Source organism: Megalobrama amblycephala, linkage group LG12 (genome assembly GCF_018812025.1).
Source record: "Megalobrama amblycephala isolate DHTTF-2021 linkage group LG12, ASM1881202v1, whole genome shotgun sequence".
Classification (NCBI taxonomy): Eukaryota; Metazoa; Chordata; class Actinopteri; order Cypriniformes; family Xenocyprididae; genus Megalobrama; species Megalobrama amblycephala.
Genome location: NC_063055.1, coordinates 39,107,977 through 39,120,978, shown reverse-complemented (window position 1 = coordinate 39,120,978; position 13,002 = coordinate 39,107,977). Strand labels below are relative to the sequence as shown.

At 37.6% G+C, this 13,002-nt stretch overlaps 1 protein-coding gene across 2 annotated transcripts in view; it reads right to left on the bottom strand.

Annotated features, from left to right (window-relative positions):
- Positions 1-932: 932 nt before the first annotated feature.
- The window catches only part of ift122 (intraflagellar transport 122 homolog (Chlamydomonas)), a 41,536-nt gene continuing 29,466 nt past the window's right edge, over positions 933-13,002 (bottom strand). Inside the window, exons 21-29 of one of the 2 annotated variants that reach the window (XM_048211089.1) lie at positions 12,050-12,190; positions 10,510-10,607; positions 9,973-10,073; positions 5,285-5,450; positions 5,041-5,152; positions 4,550-4,675; positions 3,588-3,664; positions 1,364-1,525; positions 933-1,278 (exon numbers count right to left, since the gene is read on the bottom strand). In XM_048211089.1, coding sequence (XP_048067046.1) covers positions 1,192-1,278; positions 1,364-1,525; positions 3,588-3,664; positions 4,550-4,675; positions 5,041-5,152; positions 5,285-5,450; positions 9,973-10,073; positions 10,510-10,607; positions 12,050-12,190 — 1,070 coding nt within the window. In that variant the 3' untranslated portion in view covers positions 933-1,191. Of the gene's footprint in view, positions 1,279-1,363; positions 1,529-3,587; positions 3,665-4,549; positions 4,676-5,040; positions 5,153-5,284; positions 5,451-9,972; positions 10,074-10,509; positions 10,608-12,049; positions 12,191-13,002 lie in introns of both variants that reach the window. The other variant, XM_048211088.1, reaches the window with a different exon arrangement.

The window sequence follows — 13,002 nt, the reverse complement described above, 5'->3', positions numbered from 1 at the left end:
AGACGACGCCAAAATGGACATATATCTGGCTATATCTCCGCAATGCTTTAGCGTATTCTGACCAACTTGTGTGTTATGACAACCATGACCTGAGGTTACCTGCACAATTTTGGCACAGTGGTCCTTCTGAACGGTTTGGGATAAACTGAATAAAGACTAACAAAAAAAAACTATAAAAAAAAAAAAAAATTCACAAAACTGGTCTTTTTAGATTCGGTGCAGCATGCCGAGTCGAACGATATCTAATTATGCCATATCTGCCATTTTGAAATGTCATAAAACGCTATATTTTATGAACGCATTGGCATATCATTACGAAACCCGATAAGTGTCATCGACACCATGCCCTGAAGGACCTCAAAAAGTTGACAGCGCCACCTTGTGTTCAAAAGTTATGACATTTCCAAAAATGTCAATAACTTTTGATTAAATAGTCTATTGTAATGTAATCTCAATAGATTCCTTGGGTCATGTCAAGAACATAGATACCAATTTTGAAATAAACACGGTGGAAATAGGGAGCTAAAGTTCAATGAGGGACTGGGAGTTCATTTATTAGCCATCTTTTGAAATGCAGATGTCTGTAATTTTATCAAACAGGAATATTTCAGAGCGAGATAAATCTCTCAAAACATCATGCTCCTGGTTTCACACCACTAAAGGTTGAGGACATTAAGATAGTTAAATGGATATTAATAAAGATGGAAAATGGCATTGAGGAGAGAAAAAAAGAAATTGGTTCTGCATTCAAAATACTCAAGAAAATATTTCCAACAATAATATTTTATAAGGCAAAAATGGTCATCTCCACTCAGATCCACTCAGAAGTAGTGAAATGATATAAAAAGAGCTCCTATAGTTTACATTTAAGTGAAGACAACATATAAATGCACTTCAGCTCTACTGATAGGAAAAGATTACAACAACACACATTAGAGACATAAATATGAAACCTTTATTTAAAACGACTCCGCTCACAAACGAGTAACAGTGTTTACATGGAATGAGCTGTTTGTGTTTGCGTACGTGTGATAAGGAGCATGTATGGACACACATGGATACACGGTGTAATCTGCTTTGGGCGGTTGATCCGGGTAATCCTATCAGAGCTGCGCTGAGCTGGCATTTACTGACGGATTCCAACAGCTCAATCCTGATCGAGCTCACGCACATTCAGCACATACGGTTGTGCTAGCTGGGCTCGTCGATGGGTCTGCGGCAGTACGGACAGCAGTTGTGCTGAAGAACCAACAGCTCGTAGTCCTCACTGTGAAACATCTTTGAACGAGAAAACATAATGCAATCAAACATCACTAGAACAGAGAGGAAGCAGGCCGAACACATGAAGCTGATGTCTGTGTACCTGAAAGCAGGACGGACACATGGTGATGCTGACGTCGGGCAGCAGAGATCGGTAGTACTGCCAGCTGAGAGGTTTGGGCCAGCGCTTGATCAGAACATCCCGTCTGGACATGGACCTCAACACCGCCCGACTCACAACCACCGGCACAAACTCCCGGCCACCCTGCTGTCAATCACCAGCACACCAGACCAGATCAACCACAGCCCAGCCAACCGTGAACGTTCTCTCAAAGTTTTGAACAAACGCTCTTCCAGTGATGTTAATAGAACGTTGGTTCAAAGTTAGCTGGTCTTTAACAATATCTCAAAACATTATTTATACATTGTTCATGAGACATTTTATTCCTGAAACTTGCAGTTGGACATTGTTTTTTTATGTTACTAGTTTTAGAATGTTCAGAGAACATTCAAAAGTAACGTTCCCATAACGTTTGAAGAATTAAAAAATTCTAAGTTCCGTTAAAGGGTTAGTTCACCCAAAAAGTCTTTAATTACTCACCCCCATGTTGTTCCAAACCCGTAAGACCTTCGTTCATCTTCAGAACACAAATTAAGATATTTTTGATGAAATCTGATAGCTATCTGTCCCTCCATACACAGCTACGCAACTGACACTTTGACGCTTCAAAAACTTCATAAAGAGATCATTAAACTAATCCATATGAATCGAGCGGTTTAGTCCAAATTTTCTGAAGAGACTCGATCACTTTATATGATGAATTTAGGCTTTTACTCACATATAAACATTCATCAACTCACACATCAGTTGTGGTAAACAGAAGCTCAAGCATGTTTGCTTGACACGTGCGAGAACCAATGAAGTTCATTCTCGTGTTACGCAGCACGTTTGAGCTTGTTGAAAAAAATCAGCATATCCTGGTTAGGTATGATTTGAAGCATCAAAGCTGGTTTGAGCTGGTTTATGCTGGTCCTGAGCTGGAGCTAGTTGCTTAGGCATAAACCAGCTATAATAGGATGTCCTACCTGCCTAAACAGATTTAATTTAAGCTTTTACTTACAGGTAAACATTGATCAGCAAACACAGGCAGAAGCTCAACCTAACCCGAATAACGCACAAGAACAAACCTCTTCTGGAAGATCAAACATACCGCGTAACACACAAGAATGAACCTTATTGGTTACGCAGCACGTTTGATCTTCCGAAAGAGGTTTGTTCTTGTGCGACATTCAGGTTCGTTTGAGCCTCCCGTCTCTTTATGAACTTTTTGAAGCGTCAAGTAGAGGTTGCAAAGGCAGTCAATATAGACCACTTTGGAGCAGATGTCACAATTACGTCACTTGCAGCTGCGCGCGCATACTGGTTGCAGAAAAATAGCGGTAGCAATTGAAGGAAAATGTGCAAAATCCACAGAATAAGAGAAAAATGTTTTGTTGTGCCTCTGGATGTTGGAATCGGAATGCAACAAATATAGTCTTCATTTTTAAAGAAAACTATCGTTGAAAACGTCCTTTGAAGATAAACAGAGACGTTTCACAGACTGGACTGATGACACCTGCAAGGATTAGTCTACTATTAAAGCAGGAATTTGATGCACACAGTAAGTCTACATAATATTCACATATGCAGTTCAGAGGACATACATACATAGCAGTTACAGCATGAAATAATTATAATTAAAATAATTTAAACCTATAATATCTTACATAGATAACTTTTAAACATAATAATTTTTATTTCACAATTCTGACTTTTTTTTTCTTGCATTTATGTGTTTATTACTCCCAGTTCGGAATTTTTAACTTATTTTAACAATTGTGAGTTTATTTCACAATTCTGAGGGGGAAAAAGTCAGAATTGTGGGATAAATTGCAATTCAGAAAAGACAGAATAACGAGTATATCTCACAATTCTGTTTTTCTTTGTAAGAAATGTGAGATATAAACTCAGATTTGCGAGAAATAAAAGTCAGAATTGTGAGATATAAACTCGAAATTAACTTTTTTTATTCTTTTATTTCGTGGCTTCCATAGACTGCTACTGCCTAACTGTCATTTTCTGCAACCAGCTAGGCTCCGCCCACAAAAAACGTCATCGCTGTTTGCAAACACCAAATTGGTCTATAGGGACAGACATTTCTCAGATTTCATCAAAAAGATCTTAATTTTTCATGACATGAGGGTGAGTAATTAATGACAGAATTTTCATTTGGGGCTGAACTAACCCTTTAAGAAAATTATATGTTTTTTTTCGCTGTCAGTCTCACCTCAAAGCTGAGTTTAGCTGTAAAGGGGTCGTCCTCTGGGTCTTCAGTCCCATCATCCAGCTTCAGACACTGAGATTCTGACACACACACACACACACACACACACACACACACACACACACACACACACACACACACACACACACACACACAGTGTATGTCCACTGCCTGCTCTGTTTGCTTTCAGTGATTATCAGTAAAGTCTCACACACTAGCCACTTCTCTCAGTCCATGCTGTGCAATAAACAAATTCACATTTGTGAATGTGCCTGAATCTAGACATGGTTTTCCAGCAAAGACCGTTGTTCAAATTCACATTAAAATGTTAGAAATGTAAAATCATACTAAAATGTAAATGTGTGCTTTGAATGTTGGACATTGACTGGCGTTATCATGTCATGTATTGTTCTGTTATGTGGTTGATTCTGTAACCAAGGGTTTGTTTTTTTCTGGAGTTTCCTCAGAAATAGTAGGTTTAAACAGGCAGCGGACGAACAGCTAGATGATGACAACAGCTAAAAACCAAAAGAAGGTCAGTAGAAGATTGTTCCAGATAGCAGATGAAAAGGTGAGTAACTATCAATACACTTGGTAGATAACCTACAAGAGGATAAACTAGTGAATGAGAACACTGAATGAGAAGTCAGAAGCAGACTAGACAATGAGCTTGGGTTTGTGGAGAGATTATATCGTACCAGATTACAGGTGTCGTCAATCAGAATTTGGGAGAGAGTGGAAGGACATGGAGAGCCAGACAGGGATGTAAAAGACATTTGCTTTTCTTTATGCACATGTCAATCAAGCTAAAAATGTAATTGGGCAGTTCATTACACACCAGCAACCAATGACCATCAGGATTTGATGCAGATATTGGCGCCATTGAGTCTCTAGTCTCCCTAAAGCTTTTCTTTGGCTCTTCTGTCCTGCATATGAATGGATATGTGATGTGATTGAGATGTTACCTCCTCCGCTCATCTCCTGCCAGCTGCCGTTTCTCTCCACACGAGGCACTTCCAGGTCAATCAGAGACACGGCCTCCTCATCCGAGATATCCTCCTCCAGATAAAACTCTACCAGCGGAAGAACCTCTAAACACACACCATAAATCACACAAATATGTAAAACCAATGGCAAGATACTGGCCCACTGTCTTCATTCTCCAGAAAACACCCTACTGAAGTGGCTGATGGGATCATACAACACATTTTCTGAAGATGATCTCACCCTTTTTTGGTGAAGATTTGACCAACACTGTGAAAATGTTTGCCAAAAAACATTTGAACGTACCAAATTTCATTAGGTTTTACTAGACGGTCAGCTAAAAACCAGAAGAAACAGCAGAATAACAAAAACAAACAGGCCCCTAATATTCTACTCTTCATGCATTCCTGCTTTTTCAGCAACTTAATGAAAATAACACAGGTTATGATTGACAGGTATATGAGCAGCTCACCATAAGAGGAGGCAGAAAATATGAACGGCTGTCTGCAGTTGATGCAGGAGTTGCCCTGGTTATTCAGCAAAGGGTTGTTGGTGGAGCAGCGGTAACACATCGGGATCAAATCCTACACAAACACAAGCTTTGACCAACAGGCACCACTTCAAAAAGCTGCAACACAATACACACACACACACACACACACACACACACACACACACACACACACACACACACACACACACACACACACACACACCTCGCTGTCACGGTAGGGTTTGGAGCGGACCGTCAGGCAGCTGAGCTCCATGCTCTCCTGATAGCGGGACGGGATCTTCAGGCCCTGCAGTTTCTCGAAGGCGTGTCGCGCTACTTTATATGCTCCAAGAACTTTACTCTGCTTTGCCAGAGCATACAGAGTATCTCTGAACCTCAAGTCAAGGATTCAGACAACAATTTAAAAGATGTACTGGTTGTTTTTTTAATGCAGTTACATTGAATGAGGGCTGGAGAGTTCAAGCATCAAAAAGGAGGCAAAGGCACCATAAAAGTATCATGAAAACAGTATTATAAAATTAGCCAACATGACTTGCTATATTCCCAGCTTTCTGAATTCAAAATTCATATATTTGTGTGAGCTACAGAACTGAAATGTTTCTTTTGTCCTTCATTTACAGTACAGTCCAAAAGTTTGGAACCACTAAGATTTTTAATGTTTTTAAAAAAGTTTCGTCTGCTCACCAAGGCTACATTTATTTAATTAAAAATACAGTAAAAAACAGTAATATTGTCAAATATTATTACAATTTAAAATAACTGTGTACTATTTAAATATATTTGACAAAGTAATTTATTCCTGTGATCAAAGCTGAATTTTCAGCATCATTACTCCAGTCTTCAGTGTCACATGATCCTTCAGAAGTCATTCTAATATGCTGATTTGCTGCTCAATAAACATTTATGATTATTTTCAATGTTGAAAACAGTTGTGTACTTTTTTTTCAGGATTCCTTGATGAATAGAAAGTTCAAAAGAACAGCATTTATCTGAAATACAAAGCTTCTGTAGCATTATACACTACCGTTCAAAAGTTTGGGGTCAGTAAGAATTTTTATTTTTTTGAAAAGAAATGAAAGAAATGAATACTTTTATTCAGCAAGGATGCATTAAATCAATCAAAAGTGGCAGTAAAGACATTTATAATGTTACAAAAGATCAGATATCAGATAAACACTGTTCTTTTGAACTTTCTATTCATCAAATAATCCTGAAAAAAAATATTGTACACAAATATTTTGTACAATTGTACACATTAAATGTTTCTTGAGCAGCAGATCAGCATATTAGAATGATTTCTGAAGGATCATGTGACACTGAAGACTGGAGTAATGATGCTGAAAATTCAGCTTTGCATCACAGGAATAAATTACTTTGTCAAATATATTCCAATAGAAAACAGTTATTTTAAATTGTAATAATATTTCACAATATTACTGTTTTTACTGTATTTTTAATTAAATAAATGTAGCCTTGGTGAGCAGACGAAACTTTTTTTAAAAACATTAAAAATCTTAGTGGTTCCAAACTTTTGGACTGTACTGTAAATGTACACGTCTTCATCATTATTGTCAAACATACACTTTTTTTAAAGAGACGAATTTAAATGATGTAAGCTGTCTGTATGAATCTGCGTACATATTTTAAAAACAAATCATAAATGTCAATTTGGTCAATTCAGCATCACATGTCATAAGAATAACACACAGGAGATTGAGTTTGACATTAGCATGCTCTGTCCATGATGTGATACTCGAGCAAAAATCAAATACAGCACACATGTTGGAGACAAAAGAGCTTGAACCATTTTCAAGTTTTTGGTTTTATAGTGAATTATAGTTATGCTTGCTTTGTTGACATCTGGCATGGACTTTATCACAAGATTTGTTGCAACAAATTTGGCCAAAAGAAGAAAAGGCAGCATACATTTAGAAACAGGCTTCATCTATGATTTATAATACTGTTGAAGTACAGTAGAGATCTCAATAGGTTTGTGAACAGAGCCAGTGAGTCGAGAGGTGATGCTCCTGGTGAACAGTAGTAAAGTTTAAACACTCTCTAGCAGTGTTGGTGGTAACACATAACATAATCATACAGTGTGTTCACTTAAAATAACACGCATTACGCAATCAAATTACTTATAACGCTTTACAAATGACGTGCATTATGTAATCAATTACTTTTTGATGTGTCAAGTAAAGTAACGTATTACAAGTAACGTGCATTGCGTAATCAGTTTACAACCCGGAACCCGGAAATGTTGGGACGATTTTTACATTTGAATAAAATGAAAAGACTTTCAAATCACATGAGCCAATATTTTATTCACAATAGAACATAGATAGCATAAAACATGTTTAAACTGAGAAATTTTACAATTTTATGCACAAAATGAGCTCATTTCAAATTTGATGCCTGCTACAGGTCTCAAAATAGTTGGTATGGGGGCATGTTTACCATGGTGTAGCATCTCCTCTTCTTTTCAAAAGAGTTTGAAGACGTCTGGGCATCGAAATTATGAGTTTCTGGGGTTTTGGTGTTGGGATTTGGTCCCATTCTTGCCTGATAAAGGTTTCCAGCTGCTGAAGAGTTTGTGGTCGTCTTTGACATATTTTTCCCTATAGGTGAAAGATCTGGACAGCAGGCAGGCCAATTCAGCACCCAGACTCATCTACGATGAAGCCGTTGTAATAGCTGCAGTATGTGGTTTTGCATTGTCCTGCTGAAATACACAAGGTCTTCCCTGAAATAGACGTCATCTGGAGGGGAGCACATGTTGCTCTAAAACCTTTATATACCTTACAGCATTCATAGTGTCTTCCAAAACATGCAAGCTGCCCATACCGTATGCACTTATGCACCCCCATACCATCAGAGATGCTGGCTTTTGAACTGAACGCTGATAACATGCTGGAAGGTCTCCCTCGTCTTTAGCCCGGAGGACACGGCGTCTGTGATTTCCAACAAGAATGTCAAATTTGACCATAGAACACTTTTCCACTTTGAAACGGTCCATTTCAAATGAGGCTTGGACAACAGGACACGATGGCGCTTCTGGACCATGTTCACATATGGCTTCCTTTCTGCATGATAGAGATTTAGTTGGCATCTGCAGATGGCACGGCGGATTGTGTTTACCGACAGTGGTTTCTGGAAGTTTTCCAGGGCCCATTTAGTAACGTCATTGACACAATCATGCAGATGAGTGATGCAGTGTCATCTGAGGGCCTGAAGACCACGGGCATCCAATAAAGGTCTTCGGCCTTGACCCTTACGCACAGAGATTTCTCCAGTTTCTCTGAATCTTTTGATGATGTTATGCACTGTAGATGATGAGATTTGCAAAGCCTTTGCAATTTGACGTTGAGGAACATTGTTTTTAAAGTATTCCACAATCTTTTTACGCACTCTTTCACAGTTCTGCCCATCTTTACTTCTGAGAGACTCTGCCTCTCTAAGACATGCCTTTTATAGCTAATCATGTTACTGATATCAATTAACTTAATTAGTAGTTAGATGTTCTCCCAGTTGTATCTTTTCAAAATTTCTTGCTTTTTCAGCCATTTGCTGCCCCTGTGCCAACTTTTTTAGAGACCTGTAGTAGGCATCAAATTTGAAATGAGCTCAATTAGTGGATAAAAGTGTAAAATTTCTCAGTTTAAACATTTGTTATGTTATCTATGTTCTATTGTGAATAAAATTTTGGCTCATGTGATTTGAAAGTATTTTAGTTTTCATTTTAATCAAATTTAAAAAACGTCCCAACATTTCCGGAATTCGGGTTGTACTTTATGTAACAAGTAAAGAAACGCATTACAAGTAACATGCATTATGTAATCAGATTACTTTTTTGATCTAACAACACATTACAAGTAATGTGCATTAGGTAAACCAGATTTCTTAAATGAGTAAAAGTAACACATTACAAGTAACATGCATTATATAATCAAATTACTTTTTTGAGGTAAGAAGTAATATTACTTTATAGACACAATCATATTCAAGTTATTTTTTTAACAAGTAATGCACATTATAGTTTAATTAATATGCTTAATTTTTAAACTACTGAATTAAAATTCTCTCTTCTCCATAACATAGTAACCTAAACATGTGAACTCATGTGAGCGCAGGAACAGACAAAAAGAACAAAAGTAACAAAACACATTACTTTCAATAAAAGAGTTGTACGGTAGATAATATAGCCCGTAATGTTAAAAGATCTTGTGCATGCTGCACAATGCTCTAGGGGTCAGGAAATATTCAAAGTGCTCAGAATATAACAATATTCTCAATGTGTTTTTAAAAGAAAATGAAGATTATGTGTGTTATATAAGATATGTTGTTGAATGCATTCCTGCGGTAAACACTTGTAAAAAAGTGTTGTGCAATGCCTGGAAGAGAGCGAGCCTCAGCCAGTTGAGAAAAAGTAACATTACTTTCCATAAAAAGTAACTTAGTAATGTAATTTTTAAGGTAGTAATGCAATATTGTAACACATTACTTTTAAAAGTAACTTACCCCAACACTGGTCACATCCAGAATCATAAAATAAAGAAAATAAAGCATCTTGGATCTGTTCTTCACACTGAACTCTCCCAAAATAAACAGCAGATAGTTAACACAGAGAAAGTGAGAAGAACAACGTCAGAGATACGTGTGTGTGTGTGGTGACCGATCAGACCATACTCTTACTTCAAGTGTTTCGACATTTACATGTCTCTATTGGCCTAGGTGTAAGAAAAGGGTTTATTCAGTATTCAACACACACACTCCAATGATCACAGCGCACATCAGCTCTGTCAACACTTCAGTCCAATTCAACACTAATCAATGAGCGTCTCACCGAAACCCTCCAAACGTCACAAGTGTGTGTGAGTGAATGAAGGATACACTTTAGAGATGCCCATGGGAACATCTCTGGTCAGGTTGTGGAAGAGAAACCGGGAGATGTTGAAGAGAATTTCTGGCATGTTGGAACTAAATGGCTCCGACTGAAATATGAACAGCAATCAGAACGCAAGATCTATTTTAAACAATCTGTTATACATTCACACAAACCCGGCAGGATTTCCACACAGACACAGTGAGCCTCTGAAATATCTGCATGTGCTGGACATCTGAAATAAACTCCACTCAGGTTTTTAGTCCAACAGAAATTATTTCTTTTTAGGCGACAAAACTGAAGCACGCTTAGAAAGAATGAACAGAACAATAGTTATATTTATGGTTAACGTTCTTGGTGTGAGATAATGATCGCTGCGAACGCTACTTGATCTCATTTCTGTGCTTTTCTGAATTATTTCTCCCCTGAGAAAGCAACATGGAATTAAGTTCTTTAAGACCAACTATAACCTGTAACAGTTGATAACGCTCATGAACAAACCCCAGAAACCGTCTGAATTCTGTGATGGCGTCGATCACACTTACCATGTATCGATGGACAGAATGATAGACGTGATACAGCTCAGCCAAGTGCTGGAAACTGTGAAACTTCTTCAGCATCTCCTCCTTCTTCTCTGTGTTATCTAGAAAAGTGCATATATATGTTTATTCACAATCATCTGAATGCACATCAAGGGCTTTCTCAATGAACACAAAGGATTTTCATTATAAAAGGATAAGCACAGAAGCTAGTATGTATGGAGTCAAATTAATGCCTTAAAGTTTTGCACAAAAATAAAGTTTTGCAAAACAAAAAAAAGAATTGAGCAATAAAAAAATGTTTTGCAAACAAAAATAAAGAATTGCAAAGGAAAAATAAAGTATTGAGCGGAAAAAATAAGTTTTGCAAACAAAAAAAATATATTTCAAAATAAAATAACAGTGCAAAAATAAAAATATAATCAATTACAAAAATCAATGACAGCTGTAATCCTATTTTATCTTTGCCACGTATTTTTCATGCTCAAACCTACTAAATCATTTGCAACGCTCATTTTATTCTGCGTTTCAGTCAAGCGTGCGCTCACGATACTGGTTTTCCTTTGCGCTGCACTTTTCTGTGCGGATCTCTTTATGGCACTGGATTGACGTGGGGGTGGAGTCAAGAAACGGGGCACGCCCCCGCGAAACACGTCATCGGCAGGAGACGCAGATCGCAACAGAACAGATCAAGCATAGAGACAGAGCGCATTTATTATAATCTGAAAACCACGCCCACCGGGGGAAAAACAATCCATTGACTTTGTATTGCGTGAGGCTGCCTTCTTGTCTTTTCTGACTCATTACAAAAAACAGAGCAATGCCTAAAAGCTGCTGTGTGACAAGGTGTACAGCTAACAAGCTAAAAAACACAGAAATAAGGTTTTATAAGCTGTCGACCCCAAAAAACGAATGTTTAAGGACACAAAAGTGGATACAGGCAGTGAGACAGAGCGCAGCGGGTCATATTACTATAAGAAATGCATTGGAGGGGGTCGTAATCGGCGACAACATATGCTAAACAAACCAACAAAAACAAACCATTCATTATTTTTTACCATGTCAAAGAATTATTTCACCCGTCGCCAATTACGTTCCCCTCCAATGCATTTCGCGGGGGCGTGCCCCCGTTTTTTGACTCCACCCCCACGTCAAACCAGTGCCATAAAGAGATCCGCACAGAAAAGTGCAGCGCAAAAGAAAACCGGTATCGTGAGCGCACGCTTGACTGAAACGCAGAATAAAATGAGCGTTGCAAATGATTTAGTAGGTTTGAGCATGAAAAATACGTGGCAAAGATAAAATAGGATTACAGCTGTCATTGATTTTTGTAATTGATTATATTTTTATTTTTGCACTATGTTATTTTATTTTGCAATTTATTGTTTTTGTTTGCAAAACTTATTTTTTCCACTCAATACTTTATTTTTCCTTTGCAATTCTTTATTTTTGTTTGCAAAACATTTTTTTATTGCTCAATTCTTTTTTGTGTTTTGCAAAACTTTAAGGTATTAATTTGACTCCATAAGCATGTGCTCATAGACACCTCTGGCGATGTCGAGGCACTGCATGGACAGCATCCAGTAGTAGTACGAGGCGTCATTGAACCTGCTCTCCACCACGGCATTATGGGTAAGCTGCTCCAGCACTCGCACAGCCTCCGCCTGACGCCCCGCTTTGTGGAAGGCTGAAAAACATCAACAGATGGAAATTACAGAGTTGCATAAATTGACAAGTTTAAAACAGTAAAGGTGTTTTGAGAATAAAAGATTACACTTCAAGTGTGTGAATGCATTTAGTAATGTGATTGTGCCTGATTAATGCCACATATTTCCAGATCAAGCAACTGAACTGTTAAAACCCTGGCTCTAGGGAAGTAACAAAGGACACAGAGACCAAAATCTGCCAATCAAAGATAAAGTTTATTAAAGTATAAAAGAAAAAGGGGACTGTTGAATAGGCAACACTGATTTTTAAATATAATATACACAGACCTACAATGAGAGTAATATTTGCTTCCTCTGAAGCCAGTGAGTGACTGGTGAAAAACTACATTACCCATAATCCTGCAGTCAGATCCACTAATGAGTGAAATTGATGTTATCATGGAAATGATAGCAAAAGAGCTCAGCAATGATCGCTCGCTCCCTTGAAGCATTGTGAATGACAAAACCAAGCTATTGCATTTATATATAGATTAGGGCTGGATGATATGACCTAAAATCAATTAATTGAACATTTACCTCGATTATGATTAATGAACAATTATTGTGTTTTTGTTTGTTTTTTTGTCCTCATAGTTCACTGACAAGGTTTCTGTAAATATGCTTGACTATTAAAGGTGGGATATTTTTTCAGCAGTTATTTTATCTATGGTTCGTAACATTTCTTACAGATTTCTGCTCGATGTAAATCAGGCACAGATAAATTAGCACAGAACCAGTACATTTATTTGAATGCATTAATGAGAGCGATCGCGTGTGTGAATTAGTCATACCG